This window comes from Procambarus clarkii, chromosome 31 (assembly GCF_040958095.1).
Source record: "Procambarus clarkii isolate CNS0578487 chromosome 31, FALCON_Pclarkii_2.0, whole genome shotgun sequence".
Classification (NCBI taxonomy): Eukaryota; Metazoa; Arthropoda; class Malacostraca; order Decapoda; family Cambaridae; genus Procambarus; species Procambarus clarkii.
In genome coordinates this window covers 24,870,617-24,891,058 of record NC_091180.1, presented here as the reverse complement: position 1 = coordinate 24,891,058, position 20,442 = coordinate 24,870,617, and the positions used below count along the sequence as shown (strand labels likewise).

At 39.2% G+C, this 20,442-nt stretch overlaps 1 protein-coding gene across 4 annotated transcripts in view; it reads right to left on the bottom strand.

Moving 5' to 3' along the window:
• LOC138370331 (leucine-rich repeat serine/threonine-protein kinase 1-like) overlaps positions 1-20,442 on the bottom strand; it is a 304,947-nt gene continuing 284,505 nt past the window's right edge. For 2 of the 4 annotated variants that reach the window (XM_069334576.1, XM_069334577.1), the window contains exons 5-12: positions 17,341-17,500; positions 16,303-16,447; positions 7,127-7,263; positions 6,533-6,686; positions 3,399-3,675; positions 2,951-3,094; positions 1,560-1,714; positions 1-1,126 (exon numbers count right to left, since the gene is read on the bottom strand). In XM_069334576.1, the coding sequence (XP_069190677.1) occupies positions 1,079-1,126; positions 1,560-1,714; positions 2,951-3,094; positions 3,399-3,675; positions 6,533-6,686; positions 7,127-7,263; positions 16,303-16,447; positions 17,341-17,500 (1,220 nt within the window). In that variant the 3' untranslated portion in view covers positions 1-1,078. The remainder of the gene's footprint in view (positions 1,127-1,559; positions 1,715-2,950; positions 3,095-3,398; positions 3,676-6,532; positions 6,687-7,126; positions 7,264-16,302; positions 16,448-17,340; positions 17,501-20,442) is intronic. The other 2 variants (XM_069334578.1, XM_069334579.1) reach the window with 1 other exon arrangement.

Here is a 20,442-nt window from a genome sequence, read left to right as displayed (position 1 = left end):
ATTAATCCTTTGGTTGTTTCTTAAAATATAATTGACTTTGTTCTCTAAACACAGATTGTGATGTCTGGCAGGTGACATTTTCAAGATTGGCACCACAGGGAACTTTTCAGATAACCCATGCATAAAAGATGCTAGGGCAAACACTGAAGACTCAGTCCAGCCAGGAATGACTGACAAAAGGCAGATTTTACTTGAGCTTGTAGCTGTGTAAATGTCTCCCTTGAGATAAAATGGGAGACATTTTATCTCATGGTGAAACGGTGCATCAGGACAGAGTTACTCTGTCCTCATGCACTGTTCCACCGACATTTATACTACACTCGTCATGTTATAACCAACCCCCTCTTTGTCAACCTCCATCCTATAATGCCATGTACCAAAGTTTGCTTATCTCAATTCTTGCAAGATTAGTTAAAATGAGCCTGTCACAAGCTTATTCTTAAGTCCCTTAGATTAGCAAATTTGCCACCTATAAAGTCGTCTTCTTGATAATGTTCTATGCTTAAATTTATGGTCCAGTTTTCTGGGGAATCAGCAGTGCCTTCATTGAAAAATACTTGCTTCCCATTCCATGCCTGCTGTCAACTGTTTTACTCTGGATCACTTCTTGTCCCACTGGTTTTCTGTCCACATCAAGCTGTCTCAATACTGCTTCAAGTAGGTGTCCCTGTGTATTTTTTGTTATGCAGTTCATTTTTCTTCTATATGCTAGCCTTGCCTTAGGGCCAACCAAATGTAATAGCCTAGAAATACAGCTGTAAATATGGATTAAAAGCACTTTTTTAAACATCAGCCTATAATGATCTTTCTTATTTCTCTTCTGTTTGCAGCTTTTTATTTGTTTTTGTTTTTTCAAGAATAATGTGAAATTTCCTAGGGCCCCAAAAAACTATTTTATGGGTGAAGTGCTACAGTCTGTTGGTAGTTTGGAGTACGAGATTGCTGGGCAAGCAGGAGGCAGTTGGGAAGAAACAGAGTTTGATTCCAAGGGAGAATTTTTACATGGCCGTGAAGTTACATAGTATGTGCCTTCTGTTGGTCATTCTGGGCTGTATTGAAACTCCGGTATCCTCTAGCATCATCTAGGACCTTGCAGGGACTGTTTCAAAAGCAACAATTTGTAGACCTGCAACAAATGAAATTGACCTGCAGCAACAATTTGTAGAAAAAAACTGCAAAATTATCACAATACTTATACAGAAGACACAGCAGATCTTACCTTAGGGGCCAAAACTGAGAAACTCAGAAAAACTACTTTTTATACTTACTCATATCATTAATTTTTTTTGTATATTTTCAAAATTAAAAAATATCTTCAGATTGTCCAACTCTACAAATGATATGATCTCTTGATTAGCCAAGTGGAGATAGCTCCAGTTAATTTGGATAATTAGGGGAACTCTGTATATTCTAACTTGGGCATTGTGATATTTTAATGCAAAGACTGAAGAAGCATTTATTTTATTTTACTTTACTTCATTTAACACTGTGAATAAATGGTAAATAACCAATGCGTAATACCTTTTCTCAAAATAGACTACATGTTATAACTTGCAAACCTTGAGTGCCAGTAATTTGGACACAATGATTTCATCCTTGGCATGGGCAGCAATGAAGAGAGCTTTGCACTCGTCATCCCTGGCGTGGCTCTTGAGCAGCAGGTCCAGCATACCCAAGTCTCGGTTACGACATGCCTCTACCAGTGCAGTCGACCCTAGGAAAATTGTGCTGTGCTTCATGATTACAATCTACTATAATTTCTGTGCTTATATTACCATACGTTTTCACCTTTAGCTTCAGTATAAGTTGAGAATCATCGACAAATACTGTAACACTTGGCAAATGGATGTTAATGTGAATAAATGCCATGTTATGGAATGTGGAATAGGAGCTAACAGGTCACACATTGTGAAAAAGTTTTAAAGAATTCTGATAGAGACCTGTCCTAAGGGTGGGTTCTAGATAGAAAATTGTCACCTGAGGACCATATAAAGAACAATATGTGGCGAGTGTATGCTAAGCTTTCCAACTTTATAATCGCTTTTAAATACTGTACATGGATGGCAAAATATTTAAGAAATTGTTCATGACCTTTGTAAGACCAAATATTGGAATATGCAGTAGTTGTATGGTCCCCATATCTCAAGAAGCACATCAATAAATTGGAAAAGGTGCAGACACACGCAACTGTAAATGGCTTCCGGAACTAAAAATACAAGAGCTGTATGAGAGGTTATAGGTGTTATATATACGAACGCTAGAAGATAAAAGCAAAATAGGTGATATGATTATTGCATACAAAATAGCAAAAGGAATTGACACAATTGACAAAGAAGAATGTTTTAAAACTGAAATTTCAGGAACAACAGGATATAGGTTCAAACTAAGGAAATACAGTTGCCACAAAAAACATTAGAAAGTTAATTTTTACAAACAATGGTAGACGGTTGGAACAAGTTAAGTGAGAAGGTGGTGGAGGCCAAAACCATCAGTAGTTTCAACACATCACATGAGAGAGTACTGTACTGGGAAGATGGGACACCACAAGTGTAGTTCTCCTCCAGAAGCTACACTTAGGTAATTACCTTAACCTCCTTGACCTATCCTATTCTTCCTCCTCCAGAATAAGCACTATCATTATGTATCTCTGTTAGATCTGATGAAAGTATTTAGGCAAAGGCAAAATAGTATTTACATCTAAAAGTCTACTCTCATTCTGAGTACTCTCATTCTCATACTCTTCATTGCCAGCACTTGGTACACTCCACAACCCCAACCACTTTCACTTTTAGTGCATAACCACTAAAAGTTGTACACTCCACAACCAACAATTAAAAATGCCATTACCTCATTCATTATCATTTTTTCCAACATTAGTGTATGTCAGGTACTGGACTTGTAGAAATATGAGAAATCAAAATTTAAGACAAACAATAATATATTAATTTACCCGTGAAAATATATTCGTCTTCAGCGAGCCTGGCCATCTCATCATCAGGCAGGTACACACGTAGGTTAGGGTTTGCTCCTGCTGTCAAAAGCATTGACACAATGCTGTGATGCTTGTTCTTGACTGCGATGTGTAACGCTGTCTCTGAAGTGAATATTTTTTTAATTACGAATATAGCTAGAAAAAATTTAACCAGATAAATTATCTTCCATCATTTATAGAGTTCTGAATGAACCTATTATTTACTTAATAATTAAGCAGAAAAATATAATTAAAACTCATAACTTTGTTCAGAAATGTTTTTCTATATCAGACATGTATGAAAGCTATTCCAAGCACAATCTTAAATTACAAAATAATACTTAGAGTAATGAACACAAACAGTAAGCCTACAAAGAGGTTGTATTATGTTTCTGTAGTACAATAATTTATTATGTTCTACACTTACCCGTGTTACTATTACAGTACATATCAATGTCAAGTGGTGAAATCATGTTGTCTTTTTGGTTGCTATCTGTCCTGACAAGGTTTAACTTCGACATTAGAGCTTGAATACCACCAGAAATCCTGTGCTTAGTTGGGCTGGCTACTTCATCAGTCTTCTCCACCAAGTCTACATTTAAGTTGATATTGGTTTTAGTGTTTTCTCTACTACTGGATTTTGAGTCATTACTACTGTCGTCCTGTTCCTTTTCATGTCTCTCTCTCTCCTGTTCTTCTTTGGTCTGAAAAGTTACAAAATTGAGCTTTCAGTCAAAATTAAAAGCTCATTTCTGAATAGGGCACTCAGATTCTCCTACAGAGAAGATCCTTTCTGATCTCAGTAGACAGTCATGACAGACAGGGCAGGGTGGCATTCTGCACCAGTGCTACAGTATAGGGGTATTTTAAAGTATCAAGTCATACTGTTGCTAAGAAGGCACAAGAGAAAAGCTCACTTCAGCATGGAGTGACCTCAAGATGGCTCACTAAAACCCTCAAAGCCCTGTCAAACCCTGACTGACTTAGAAGATTTCTTTCATCACCTACCAGTTGGCTCACCAGATCACCACAAGATTGTAGCACCAATACTAACATCATGTTTCCTGCCTTGAGCTTCCCACATTCTGACTGATGCAAGCAAAAATCTGAACAGGAAAATCAAGAAAGCAGGAGAGGAAATGGTAGCATCCAAGTGTCCTGCTCAAAAAGGAACTTTGCATATTTGTGCAAGGGCCCAAATTCTAAGATTCCCACAGGAATGCTTTCTTTGACTAAAGTGGAAACGAAGTGAAAAGAAAAATTAGTACGAGTCACTTCCCCTGCGGAGTAGTGCCATAGTAAACTGAAGGGGTAGGAAGCAGACAGTTGCCTCGAAACATCACCACAGGGCACCCAGACCAATCCTTATGTAGGTAGTGAAGGAGGGATTTGATCTCCAAATTCCCCGAGCATGAATAAGCAAAAAGCATTGCCAAGAAGAATGCCTTAAGTGTGGAAACTTCTGCAGGTTGTGCATCCAAGGATACCCGACCCTGACTGACCCTTAATATTCTGTGAAGCAGCCGAAAGATCCAGCCTTCTTATTGTGCACTATGACGAGTGTGGAATAAGAAAGCAAGATATCACTTGTACCTATCGAGAATGAAACAGTGACATGACATATGGCATGATGAGACCGTGGAAGTGTCAACCAGGTCCAACTCAACACAGGGCACCTCCTAAAAGAACATTATTCATTCCTTGTCAAGAAGCTTAATTAGGTTGGATATGCATGAAGGCATCTCCATGACAAAAATTTATACAAACAGGACTCATGAGGAGATAATTAAACTCACTTGCCCCGTAGCCCATTGTCAGCACAAGCAGAAACAAAGTCTTGAGGGTGAGAGCCTCAAAGAAAGGAGATACCTGAAACCTATCCATACAAGAAGTCCAACACCATATTGAAAGACCTGGTGGTTCCAATAGTGGATATATATAAATATGGATCTGGAAGAACTTACTAACAGACTTTCATAAAGAGAGGGCTAGTGATATCAAAGGTGAAGTCAAGGTGCAGAGGCTCAAAAAGAGCAGCTGAAAAGGAAGCAATTTTGTAATGCATACATTTCCATTCATAATGGGACATAAACAGAGAACTAGAAACAAAAAACAAGTGGAGCATAATACAATATCCCAGTGGAGATGGTGATAGAGCCTCCCCAGAAGCTCTGCAAGCAAGGATGAACAGATCATTTTAAAGTGTGTGTGTAACAAAGAGGGCCAAAGATCTGAAAGAGGAGGAAGGAGCAGAATGGGCTTGGAGAATAGGGTCAGGGGATGATGTAAAGTTGGGACACTTGCAGAGAAGGGCTGGGAAGCATGGCTGAACGGATCATAGAAATGCAAGAACAGTGACACTCCACACAGCTTGGGCTGTGGAAACAGATAAATCATCTCCCATTGATTTCTGTTGAGATGCAAAGCATGCAATGCAATGAACAAATCCACAAGGGCCGTGATGAGGGTTCGAACCTATGTCTGAGAGGATCCCAGACGCGCCTTAATCGACTGTGCCACAACTATTCCACCCTTGTGGCTGTGTTCATTTGATGCATCACGCTATTGTGATTTGTGTAATGCACTGCAATAATATAAAAATTGTGGAATGGAGCCACACACAGGGAACTACAGACTCCTCATGAATGCAAACTAATCTACTTGGGAAATACTGAATATATCACATATTCACTAGGAAGAGGTCTTGTCCATCCACTAGTCAGCTCAGTTCAGCTAAAACCAAGAGAGGCCATCTACTAATACATTCAACACCTCTCAAATGTGGTCTGCTTTAAGGCCTATCCCAAAAAGCTTCAAGAGATGCTATGGCCAGTGTCCTATGTTATAAAAGGAAAGACTTGTTAGGCCTTTTTAGATTAAAACTAGGACTTGAGGACTTTCAGTGTTTGAGAGTAATCCTCCTAGAAGCAGCTCTCAGTATAGCCCCAAAAGGACATTTGAAAAGAGCCCTGCTGCACAGGTACAGAATTTCACTCTGTTCTGGCTGGCATAATCCTATCTAAAGAAACAAATAAAAAGCTCTTGCCTTCGGGAGAAAGGGAGCATCTGAGTGAAATGGACAGAAAATATATATACACTGTATTCACAGGCTTACTAAGGCATTGACCAGGAAAAACAAAGTTAAAAGCCATGTAGAATTTAATCTTGTATGATAACCTTCCATAAGGAAGGAAACTGTACATTTATAGTGTAAATGATACAGCTCATTCAATAACAAAACATTTAGTAACCCTGATTAAATCTTTTCTGTATATTTTCATAAGCTGATAAAGTACAACATAATAACATTTTAAAAATTTCCCAAACAAATTTATTATAACTACTGAATTACCGTCATTATCACCAACTTTGCAGGACTGAATTTTTTAACTATGTTACAACTGATGTATGCTTCTTACCCACATTAAAGATATACTAGTACTATACAATATACAGTAAATAAAATTAAAATAGTGTAACAAAATTACGACAGTGGTTTAAACCTCTTTCTTACATATGAAGTTAACAATACAAAATTTGAAGCAGCTAGTAAATACTGACCTTTAATTTAACTCCTTGCACTTTGTGTTTGAGGAGGAGGTCAACAAGCTTCTGGTTCCCAACATAGCAGGCCAGGTACAATGCACTTTGGCCTGTTACGTCCTTCATGTTAATGTCAAAGGCCATTTCATATTCATATTGTCCAGTCTTGTCCCTATGCAAAATAAAAAGAAAATTTTGTTTTATTACAAATCTGAAAGTTAATCAGATTGATACATAGAAGTTTACATGAAAGACAATCATACACCAGTCAGCATGATTAAATTGAATTTCATAAACAATTAAACTATGAAGACATATATTTTAGAAATAACTCGGTGGAAAACTTAGTGTTTATACTGTACTATATTTCCAAGACTCAAACATTTTTAGTTGGCACAATAGCGGATGTGTGCATTACTTTGTCAGTGGGGTAAAGCACTGCTGAGTCTAGGAAGTTACTTGAAGGTGATTTTTACTCTCTCTCCCTCTCTATTCTCTCTCTCTCTCTCTCTATTCTATTGTATATTTCATCATTGTGTTTGGTTATCCAAACCAAACACAATAAGACTTAATACAATTAAAACACAATAAATACTAAAGATAAGGACTGACCAGTATTTCCGTAGTGAATCATCTGGATAAGGGAACTTGAGCAGCAGCTCTAATACAGCTGTATGGCCATTGATGATGCAGGCGTGTAGTGGCAACCATCGCTCTACAGTGGACACACTCACCAAGGCAGGAAATTTCTGAAAAAGATTGCAGATGCAACTCAAAATAGGAAACTTCAGTAATGCATAAATTATGCGAGTGGTGTGAAATGAAAAGTTGAAAAACTTTACAGGAAAGAGTTCCACATTCGTTATGAGATGCCAGACCTTTTTCTTGTGATGTTTGTTGCAATTACAGATTATTCACCTTTACTTTGCTGGGAACGATTCATTGTTAATATATAAATTAAGCGACATATCATGATCATCATACAAAATACTCTACTGCCTACAGACAAATTCTTTAAATATGACCCTATAATTTCATAATTTTCTTCACATACTGATTACATATAACATTTGTTAAATGTTGGCAATATGCAGCTTTATTTAGAAGATAACATTTTATAAGTGTAGTACAATATTCTATTTGAAAATCACAATTTAGTATTACAGTATAGTAAGATAGATTAGGAATCATGCTACAGTATTTCTCTATCAAAAATTCAGCAAACAATTAGTTCACTGATGTCTAGAAACTTAATTCTTGTTATGTTCTGCATTTTACACTTATAATCTTTCCCTAAGACACAATGCCATTACTGTATTAATTTTAATTTTGATCTTAACTCGCAAGTATCCCTTTATTTAATATACTGTACTCTACTATGTTCTTTCTGGAAATTATTCACTTCAAAAGGTAATTTCACTTCAAAACGGGTGGACTTTTGCTTATTGTTTACCAAGACGACAATTTTAACATTCACTACTTCTACAGAATAGTCATTAGAGATTCCTCAAGACAACTTCAGCCAACTCCCCCACTTACAAAATACATCCCTCCCAATACATTAGTCACCTATAGGTACTATATTTTAAAACTAACCAAACTCACCAGCAATCTGTGTATTTCCAAAAAATTCAGGTTAAGAGAATACTAAAAACTCCATTCTGAGCAAGATACGCGATGTTCTCTAAGGCAAGAAAGCAGAAGTTCCTATTGGACAGGATTATGACAGTCAAGTGCAACATGAAATTGTGCACCCAACCTGGATAATTTTCAAGCGTCACAGTCAGGTAATTCTGGTGCTAGGGAGTCACTGGAAAATGCTAACTAGCTTACTCAAGCACTTTTAAGACTTCACAAGTCATACTTGGTATAACTAGGACAACAAAATAGTGCTATTTCACACCAACTTATGCTGCTTGCAGCTTTCAGGGATGTGATACAATATTTTCAGACTATGGCAGACATTCCTGTGGCCTCTTGTCACTATACCTGTTAGGGTCAGATAACAATGATCTGGTTGGAATGTTTTTCCTCCAATGCCAGTGCCACTTCTGTTGTTCTTCACTATCTTAGCTTTCAAAGCACCTTCTCACATTTCATGTCTAATACCATCACTTTGTACCAAGCAGCTGTGGCACAGCCTCTCCTTCAGGTATATGGTTTTAGCACCTGGTCTCCCTTTGCCTTTCCAAATGCTATGCTCCACTTGAGCCCTGATGTTCTCTAAATCTTGTCTTTGTTTTCCTGTGCTCCTTTTGTTTCCAGAAGGCATGGCAGGAAATGCAAAATAGACCCAATGAAAAGCGCAGATGCAATAGGCATGATGTGAGAGAATTCTATCAATATTAGGGGACCAAAACTTTTCAATACTCTCCTTCTGAAAACTGTGAGGGGCCAACCTCTCATGGTTTTTAAGACAGAACTTGAAAAACACCTCCAAATGATACCTGGTCAACTAGGCTGTGATTCATAAATCAGGCTGCAAGCAGCTGCATCCAACAACCTGGTTGACCAGACCATCATCTAGGAGACCCGGTCAGAGACCGGGCCATGGGGGACATTGATGCCAGAATCAACAACGGATAAAACAGATAGGTAGGTATCTCTATCATTTCAGTATGTATCTGGTATTGAACACTGTTTCTGTTGGTGTATCAGTTACTGTCAACTGCATTAGTTCAATGCTCTTGTTCACAGTTCTGACAAAGAATGAGGAATGAGAGGTTGCAATTTTCTGTTCATTTCCTGTTTAGTGACCGTTCTCTTCAGTCATCTTCAAAAAGGCTCAACACAGTCTTATATTCTGTTCCTTAACCCATGTACAGTACCATGATTCCCCATTTCAAAGGCCTACCTATCACAGTTCATCCACAGATCATTTTAGCTTGCTCAACTGGGGGAATACCCCACAATCCATAGCAGGTGGAAAATCACCATTCTCAAGGCATTTTACACTGCTATCACATGTGCCAACAAAATATCTCTGGATTTTGGCTAATGAACTGAACATCTGCCACTGATTATCTACCTTGCTTTCCCCGTCAATGTGTGACCTTGAGACATCTTTCCTCCTGTTGACCTAAACTTGGATAGGATATATGGACACCAAGGTACTTAGGGTTTAATGATGACCAAACCACACACCAGGAAATGAAGAAACAACAATGTTTCGGTCCATCCTCGACCATTATCATTTGATAATGGTCCAGGACGGACCGAAACAACGTCGTTTGTTCATCTTCTGGTGTGTGTTTTGGTCATCATATCTTCAGCCACATTATTGCGACTCATTGTCTGCTTAGGGTTTAATATTTTCTTTAGCTTATTCAGGGTCCTTATGCTATACCCTATTTTATACTTGTCCCTATTTTTTTTCCTTGTCTTTTCTTGGAGTTATGGAGAGAATGCACCGGTTATAAATCATAAAAAAGTTATGAATCATATCTGATATATAACTTGCACTGGTTATGATGTCCTTGCCCAAATAAGTGACCAAGTGGTCGAGTCACAGAAACACAGCTTTGAGGGTTAAATGAAGTTCAGAAAAACATGGGTAGTGGACCTGGGTAGCCAATCCAAAATTCTAGAGGAGGAGAATTCAGCAAATTAAATTTTAAAAATAAATAGATTAAGTGGGAACAAATAAACAAAGACTTCATAGAAATAACCTCAGAAGAACAGCTAGAAAATGCCACCCTGAACCAGTGCCTGGAAAAAAAAAATCAGTAGCTACATTGCTAGTAGCACTAGCAATGTGCTCAAGCTACATACCACTAAGAAAAAAAGAAGAAATTACTGGTAGAATGGAATGGGAACAGTGTTCCCTCTCTAGGCCAAGAAAATGAATCATGGAACAACTTGAAAGTCCCACCCTATCTCAAGATTGGGGCAGGGCCCAATATAGTATTGGGCCCCTGCACAGGAGAGATGGAACTTTCACAAATAACAAGAAAGTATGAAATACTGAGGCACAGTACAACTTCAGTGAGACTAAACATACTGAAGATTGAAAAACCCAAACCAAATTCTTCATTAATGTAATACAGTACCATCATCAAATCATATATCAGATGTCACCCTAACGAAACTGATTTCGAAGTAGCCATAGACAGTATGCATTTGCACTTTGCACCTGGCCCCTGATTCTGGAACTTCGTTTTGGATTATTCCAATCCAATAAATTTATTCTAATCCAATAATCCCTTAACATTCTTTGGAGACAAAGCCTAGATATTGGAGTTATCCTCTGACATACTAAAAAAAACTGCAGAGATAGCACCATTCCATAAAAAATGGAATAAAGCAGAGGCGAAATCGTAGCACTAACATCACACATCATAAACTTTGAAAGAGTATTATGAAGTAGATCACAAAATACATGAAGTCATAGCATCTCCATAACCCTGGACAACATGGGTTCAGAACAGGGTGCTCTTGCCTATCACAATTCCTGGACCACTATAACATGGCCTTAGATGCCATGGAAACAAGCAAAATGCTGATGTAATACTGTATATGCAGATTTCACAAAAGTCTTCGACAAATGTGACCATGGTGTTAGTGTGCACAAATGTGTTCAAAAGGAATTAACGGAAAATAAGAAGAGGGATAAAAAATTTCCTTACACAGAACCCAGTATGCAATAGTAAACAAAGTAAAATCTGGACCATCACAGTGAAGAGTTCAGTTCCCAGGGTACTGTAATTGCTCCAGTACTCTTTCTCATTCTCTATCTGACACAGACAAGGGCAAAAACCGTAGTACAGTATCATCCTTTGCAGTTGATGCTAGGATTTTTATGAGAGTAAATAACACAGAGGACACAGAAATCTCAAATCTGATGTAAATCAGGTCTTTCAATATGGGCTACAAAAAGGTAATTAAATCACCATGAGCATAGCTCTCATCCTTCACTCCACTTAGGTAATTGCGCACACACGCACACGCACACGCACACGCACACGCACACGCACACGCACACGCACACACACACACACACACACACACACACACACACACACACACTAGATGAAAGAGTGTTGTGTCATGTTGACTATATCCCTTCTGTGTGCTTCTAATATGCTCTCTGGGTCGAGGGACCGGGCCATGGAGACGCTAAGCCCCGAAATCAAGGTAACCTTCTCTTTGTTCATATTAAATAATGAATCTGTTAATGTGGCATGTTTGACAGCCTCCTATTTAAGGTACCTGTACTGGTGTGTGAAATGTATTAACTGCAGCTAGTGTGAAGAAAAACCTTTTATTTCAACTCACTGTGTTTGTGTTGAGGCAACGCATGAGAGGGACGAGGGGCTGCTCATTGTTTTGCTCCATTCCAACTCTTAATGAAAGTAAATTACTGTATATAATATCATGTAGGTGTGGATAAAGCCATTTAGCACAGAAATAGCTTAGGATTCAATTCAGTAGCCATTAAATTAAATTAATGGCAAAATGCCATAACAAAATTAAATTCTAAATATCAGTACATGTGGTAGTTTTAGTGTTCATTGTTATTGAGAAGCAATACATTTTCACACTATTTTGCAAAGAGTTTGAATTTATTGCACTGAACCGAGCCAGCTACATATTGCAGTTATCTTTGCTATCAGCTAATGGCGATCAATTGTTCTTGTTCTTCTCATAAACTACAACTGTAACTGTTTCCATTTGAGATAGTTGAAATTGTAAGGTATTAAATTAAAGCTCATCTTGTCACTTTCTATTGATACTGTTAAATAAGTAGCTTCATTAAATATGAACTTAACCACATTATGCACACTGCTTAATGTGGTTAACAATGTTTCAGTGATGAGTATGAAGACTGCATTCATTACATTTTTAAAATGATTCTGGTAATTGCTCACAAAATTCAAATTTAAAACATTTTGAATTATGCCGAGACAAATAAATGGCACACTACCTACTGACACGAAAGACTTCTTGTTTGAAAGAAAAATGAGGGTAGTGATATAAGGAAAGAGGCAAAACAAACACACACACACAAAGGATGAACCGAGCAGCAGAAGAGATGAAAATCATAGAGAAAATAATAGGTTTGGGAGAAGGCCTAAACTCCAAGGAAAATGTCAGTAAATTTAGAAGGATAGGAAAATATGAGAAAGACCAAGAACCGCCTCTTAAGGGTGACGTTTAATGGTGTGAAACATATTATGGAAGTGCTTAGAATTGCAGTGTGATGAGGATGGCAAATTTGATCAATAAGACAAGACCTCTTAAAGAAAGACAGAGAAAAGCTGAAAATGAATCTCATTGAAGCAAAATATCTAAATGAGAATAGAAATGAAGAAGACAGAAATTATTTTTCTACAAAATGTCAGGGACTGGAAAGCTAGTGAAATGGTACATAAAAACAAGGCAACAAAATCATTAATGGAAGGGGGAGTAAAGAACAAAGGAAAAAGAGAATATGTTCCTGAAAATTGAATATACCAACATAGATGGAGTTAGATAAAAAAACATTGGAGTTGCAAGATATAATTTAGCTTAAGGTCCCATATATTTTCACATTATCAGAGACAAAACTTGAAGGAAATATTATAAATGAAGTTGTATTCCCAAGGTTCTACTCAGTTGGAGACATGACAGGAAAACTAGGAAGGGGGGGGGGAGGAGGAATGGCTGTGCTGGTGAAAGAACACCTGAAGATAAGAGAGTTAATACTTAAAAATCCTTGAGAAGTTGACATAATGGCATTGCAGGTTTGGAATCAGGATGATAAACTGATAATTGTAAATGCCTACAGCCCACCAGTAAGCAACACATGGACAAAGGAGGAACTGGATGACAAATGAGAGTGCCTCATGATGATCATGAGAGAAATTATAGTACAAGCAGATAAAGATAATCACGACTCTTGATACTGGGGGACTTCAACTTTAAGCAACAGACTGGGAGGCCTATGAAGCAAAAACAGAGGACTTTTGGACATGCAGATTTGTAAACTTCATCGAGACATTCTTGTATCAAACATGTCAAGCAGGCCACAAGAATGAGGGAAGGGAATGTACCGTCAGTACTTGATCTAGTATTCACAGGGAAAGGAGACTATTTGACATCCAGTACCTCCTCCCTTGGGAAAGAGTGATCATATCATATTAGACATTAAATATGCTTAAGATATCATCTAAAAGAAAATGGGGACATTGAAACAGTTATTAAACTTGATTTCAAGAGAGGACACTATAGGGAGCTTCGAAAAAATTTTAATGAGTGTAATTGGACAGACTTGTTGCTAGGCAGGTAAGTAAATGCTAGGGAAGTATGCCAAAATTTGCAAAATATACAATGAAGGCACACAAACATTCATACCTAAACCAGAGATGCAGGGCCAGAAAACATGACTGGTTCAACAGAAATTGCGAGAGGGCCAGAGACCAAAAGACATAAAAATGGAATCAATATAGGAAAAGGCCAAACTCCCAAACATATCTGCAATACAAAGATGCGAGAAATAACTACATAGCAGTAAGGAGAGAGGCAGAGAGGAATTTTGAAAAAGGGCTAGCAGACAAATGTAAAACAAAACCAGGTTTATTTTACAAATTCATAAACAACAAATTGCTAGTAAAGGATAATATCCAGAAGTTGAAAATGGGAAACAGATTCACAGAAAATGAAAAGGGAAATGTGTGAAACATTAAAACGAGAAGTTCCAAAGTGTGTTTGTACAAAATGAAATCTTCAGGAGAACCAGACACAATAAGAATTCCAGAGAACAACATAGAGCACATAAAGGTGTCTAGAGACGAAGTGGAAAATATGCTCAAGAAGCCAAGTAAGAACAAAGTACAGTAGTTGGGCCAGATGGAGTTTCACCATGGGTTCTGAGAGAACATGCATCTGAGCTCAGCATTCCACTTCACCTGATTTTTCAGGCATCCCTATGTACAGGAGTTGTAGCAGACACGTGGAAAAAGGCTAATATAGGTTCTAATCTACAAGTGGCAACAGGGAAGACCCCCTCAATTATAGACCTGTATCATTGACAAGTGTAATAGTCAAATATTGGAAAAATAATTAAAACTAAATGGGTAGAACACCTGGAAACAAACAATATAATATCAGATCGTCAGTACGGTTTTCGATCTGGAAGAGCCTGTGTAACAAATTTACTCAGTTTCTATGATCGATGACAGAGATTTTATAGGAAAGGGATGGTTCGGTTGACTGCATCTATCTGGACCTAAAAAAGGCTTTCAACAGAGTTCCACATACGAGGCTGTTCTGGAAACTGGAACACATTGGAGGGGTGATAGGTAAGCTAACATAGATGAAAAGTTTTCTGACTGATAGAAAAATGAGGGCAGTAATAAGAGGAAATGTATCGGACAAGAGAATGGTCACAAGTGGAGTACCTCAGGGTTCAATTCTTGCACCAGTAATGTTCATTGTCTACATAAACGATCCACCAGATGGAATACAGAATTATATGAACATGTTTGCTGATGATGCTAAGATAATAGGGAAGATAAGAAACTTAGATGATTGCCATGACCTTTCAAGAAGACCTGGACAGAAAAAGTATATGGAGCACCACTTGGCAAATGGAATTTAATGTAAATAAATGCCATGTTATGGAATGTGGAATAGGAGAACATAGACCCCACATAACCTCACAAAGGGCGCCTCACAGCTGGGTGGATAGTGGATTCGGATTCGTAGTCCTGAGGTTCCGGGTTCGATCTCCAGTGGAGGCGGAGACAAATGGGCAAAATGTTTCTTTACCCCTGTTACCTAGCAATAAATAGGTACCTAGGAGTTAAACAACTGCTACAGACTGTTTCCTGGGGGGCTGTAACAAAAAGGAGGCCTAGTCGAGGACCGGGCCACGGGGATGCTAAGCCCCGAAATCATCAAGATGACCTATAAATTATGTGAGAAATCTTTAAAGAAGTCTGATAAAGAAAGAGATCTAAGGGTAGTTCTAGATAGAAAACAATCACCTGAGGATCACATTAAGAACATTGTGCGAGGGGCCTTTGCTACACTTTCTAACTTCCAGACTTGTTTTTAAATACTGTACATGGATGGCAAAATACTAAACAAATTGTTCATGACTTTTGTTAGACCAAAGCTGGAAATATGCAGTGGTTATATGGTGCCCATATCTTAAGAAGCACATCACAAACTGGAAAAGGTGCAAAGACACGCTACTAAGTGGCTCCCAGAACTGAAGGGCAAGAGCTACGAAGAGCTTAGAGGCATTAAATATGCCAAAACTAGAAGACAGAAGAAAAAGGGGTGATATGATCACTACGTTCAAAACAGTAACAGGAATTGATCAAATTAATAGGGAAGATTTCCTGACATCTTGAACTTAAAGAACAAGAGGTCATAGATTTAAACTAACTAAACACAGATGCTAAAGAAATATAAGAAAAGTCACTTTTGCAAACAGAGTGGTAGATGGTTAGAACAAGTTAGGTGAGAAGGTGGAGGAGGCCAAGACCGTCAGTAGTTTCAAAGCGTTATATGACAAAGAGTGCTGGGTAGACGGGACACCACGAGCATAGCTCTCATCCTGTAACTACACTTAGGCAATTATACACACACACACATACGTACGTTTCTCCATCACTTCAATCTTTGGTCAATAATAACCACAACCATCTTCACAGAATGCCATATTTTTAAACTGGTCTGGGATATAGGAAATTTTGGTTAACAGAAGTGCACATTACAGATGCCCCCTGAACCTTAATATTTATTTTAAATTAGACATACTGTACTACATCTAACAGAAGGCTTTATCATTATCCTCTTACCTTAAGCAGCATTTCAGCTATATCTCTGCGGCCATAGTAGCAAGCAATATAGAGCGGGGAGTATTTTGTGACAGGGTGGATCCTGCCATCTGCCCCATGATCCAGCAGCAGCCGCACCATCTCACGCTGACCTTCCTCACAGGCCCTAATGATGTACATCTTCATAAAAATCTTCTGCTTCTTTTCTAATTAATAAGGCTTCAATTAAAGCCTAAGCCAGGTGCTACATGCTCAGTACATTAGAAAAAGCTCCAGTTGCATCTCATTGCAAATTGACCATGCATTATTCTTTGCATACTTTATACAGTATGCTATATTATTAAATATTTTAATGAAAATATAATATATAGTACATTGACAACTATAGAATATTCTACAGCTAAGATATACAATAAACTATAGCCTAGCCAGAAAAACATACAGTACTGTACTAGGAAGAGATTAGTTACAATTAAAGAATATAAAAAAAAATTAACTATAGCTGAAGAACATTCAAACAGGTTAAAGATACTGTAGCTGAAGAACATGCAAGGAAGAGATTACACATAGTTGAAGATAAAAAAAAAATCGCCTATACTGAAGAATGTAACTATGAAGTGATTAGCTATGACTAAAAAAATATTAAAAAGAAAGTCTAAATTATATACTAATTAGATTTATTTTGACTAAAGTACTTATGATTTCAGTCACTACAAAGAAAAAACCTAAACAGAGATGAACTAGAACTCAAATCACACTGAAGAAATGATTAACCGAGAGGCTTAAGAACATACCGAGAGACTACCTTCCTTAAAACCAAGTAAGTATCATTTCATATTTACATCTAGTGTTACCATTAAGCAATAGCAAAATAATTAGAAGAAAACAAAAAATCATATTTTTTTTTTTTTAAGAAAATTATATCATTTAACTTTTTAAAACAAATATTTAGTCACACCAAAAAATACATAAAAAAAATACTGTATATAAATATCTTTTATTTTTCCAAGAGCAAAATAATCCAACTACACATTAGACTTTAATTAAAGTAACCCATACTTGAAAAGTAACGTGTTGGAGCCATTAGGTGCAGAGTTGATGATGATCTGAGCCTCTGCACCGAGATCCCGCAGGATGGCCTTGGCCCGCGAGACATCTCCCCTACTGCAGGACTCACGTAGGGCAGAGTGCAGCTCTTGGCGAGCGAGTTCACGTGCATCTGAAACATTTATAAATCATTATTCATAAAATTATTGAGATTTATGTACACTAGTATTGTGTCTATAAAACACAACAGTCACCAACTTTGCGAAAACAGTTTACACCAACACAACAAAGTAATTGTGTATATGTATAATGCACTATTGGCAACAAATGTAAAAAAAGTAACATTTAGCAACACATTACTAACAGAAAAAGTATAGAGTATGAAGTATCAACCTATCCTCTAAACATTAGTATGCTGTACATAGTACACTACACTGTTTTAGAGTAAAGCAGGCTTGTATCCCACATACTGAAAGAAAATTCACACACAAATATTCTGATATTGTACTTTCACCATTTTGTATATACTGTACTGTATAGTGTAACTCAAATTTTGTAAACAAGAATATTACAATCAAGCCTATCTTATCAGACCAGAAGATTTGATTATACTGTATAACAAAATCTACTCATGTTTATACTGTCCAAACAATATTTGCCACAATAAGTCCAGGTTACAATATTGTATTGCATTTCAATAAAAACTAGAACAGAGTGAATTTTCATTGCAAAGCTAGCTTTAATGGGAAAGTATAGTTACACTAGACTTGCTTAATCCACTTCCATTCTTTTAAAAAACATGTACTGTACCATACTGTACAGTACCTAAACATTATTCTTGCCATCTAACAGCCACAAATAAAATGCACAAATGATGCAGAATGCTTGTGAAGAGTCATGATGCAAGAATGAACTGTAATCACAAGAGTATGATAGAATTGAAGATATCTGCCTGGGGTCATGAGGTCAGTGTGTGTTACTCTAGCACCGAGTATTAAAAAGTCTTGGCTGGATACTGACCCAGGGACACATTAATAAATTTAACATGTGTAGTCAAAATAATTTATTCTCATTTATATACAGTACCAATATTATACAGTATATTGAAGTTTATGTACAGTGAGGTACAGGTTATGTTAAGTGTTTAGGTTCAGACACTCCCACACCGGCCAGTGCACAGTACACTCCCACGCCAGGCAGTGCACATGTGCACAGTACTCCCACACCGGCCAGTGCACAGTACACTCCCACACCGGCCAGTGCACAGTACACTCCCACACCGGCCAGTGCACAGTACACTCCCACACCGGCCAGTGCACAGTACACTCCCACACCGGCCAGTGCACAGTACACTCCCACACCGGCCAGTGCACAGTACACTCCCGCACCGGCCAGTGCACAGTACACTCCCGCACCGGCCAGTGCACAGTACACTCCCGCACCGGCCAGTGCACAGTACACTCCCGCACCGGCCAGTGCACAGTACACTCCCGCACCGGCCAGTGCACAGTACACTCCCGCACCGGCCAGTGCACAGTACACTCCCGCACCGGCCAGTGCACAGTACACTCCCGCACCGGCCAGTGCACAGTACACTCCCGCACCGGCAGTGCACAGTACACTCCCGCACCGGCCAGTGCACAGTACACTCCCGCACCGGCCAGTGCACAGTACACTCCCGCACCGGCCAGTGCACAGTACACTCCCGCACCGGCCAGTGCACAGTACACTCCCACACCGGCCAGTGCACAGTACACTCCCACACCGGCCAGTGCACAGTACACTCCCACACCGGCCAGTGCACAGTACACTCCACACACCGGCCAGTGCACAGTACACTCCCACACCGGCCAGTGCACAGTACACTCCCACACCGGCCAGTGCACAGTACACTCACACACCGGCCAGTGCACAGTACTCACACACCGGCCAGTGCACAGTACACTCACACACCGGCCAGTGCACAGTACACTCACACACCGGCCAGTGCACAGTACACTCCCACACCGGCCAGTGCACAGTACACTCCCACACCGGCCAGTGCACAGTACACTCACACACCGGCCAGTGCACAGTACACTCACACACCGGCCAGTGCACAGTACACTCCCACACCGGCCAGTGCACAGTACACTCACACACCGGCCAGTGCACAGTACACTCCCACACCGGCCAGTGCACAGTACACTCACACACCGGCCAGTGCACAGTACACTCCCACACCGGCCAGTGCACAGTACACTCACACACCGGCCAGTGCACAGTACACTCCCACACCGGCCAGTGCACAGTTACACTCACACACCGGCCAGTGCACAGTACACTCACACACCGGCCAGTGCACAGTACACTCACCACACCGGCCAGTGCACAGTACACTCACACACCGGCCAGTGCACAGTACACTCACACACCGGCCAGTGCACAGTACACTCCCACCACCCGGCCAGTGCACAGTACACTCCCACACCAGGCAGTGCACAGTACACTCACACACCGGCCAGTGCACAGTACACTCCCACACCAGCCAGTGTACTTCTCTCAATTTAAAGAAATTAACTCCACGAGTGCATTACATGATATGAAAATATTTAAGGCGGCGAGGAGAATGAAATCCTCCGAATGGAGCTCAAAATAGAATGCATCCTCAGACATGTATCCGAGCGAGGCCCCACAACAGCCAGGTGGATCATGGAGGGTTGGCTGGGTGTTGCATAGTGGGCGTCGTGACACACACTCAGCAAGGCACTAGAGTAACTGCAGGACTGACATCGCTAACAGCCATGACCTTCGGCCAGGCAGAGTGCCTCTTGATGCGTTATCGCTAACGTATCTATCATCATTGTTATCTCATCTTGGAGGTCTCATCCTCTTTAAGTCGGGGTCTGACTGCGTTTGTAAGGAAAAATGACATTCGTGCTTATTTAAGATATTCTAATAAGAATATTTATCTACAATGACCTGGAACTAAAAGCTATATATCTGGGTATAGAGGTTCGAATATCTTATGGTGGAGATTGGTGGACATCCGTTAATTACGTATATTTACCAGTATACACACGCTGGTGATCAGCAAAGAACCAATGTGTGTGTACTCAACACATTTGAGCTTGA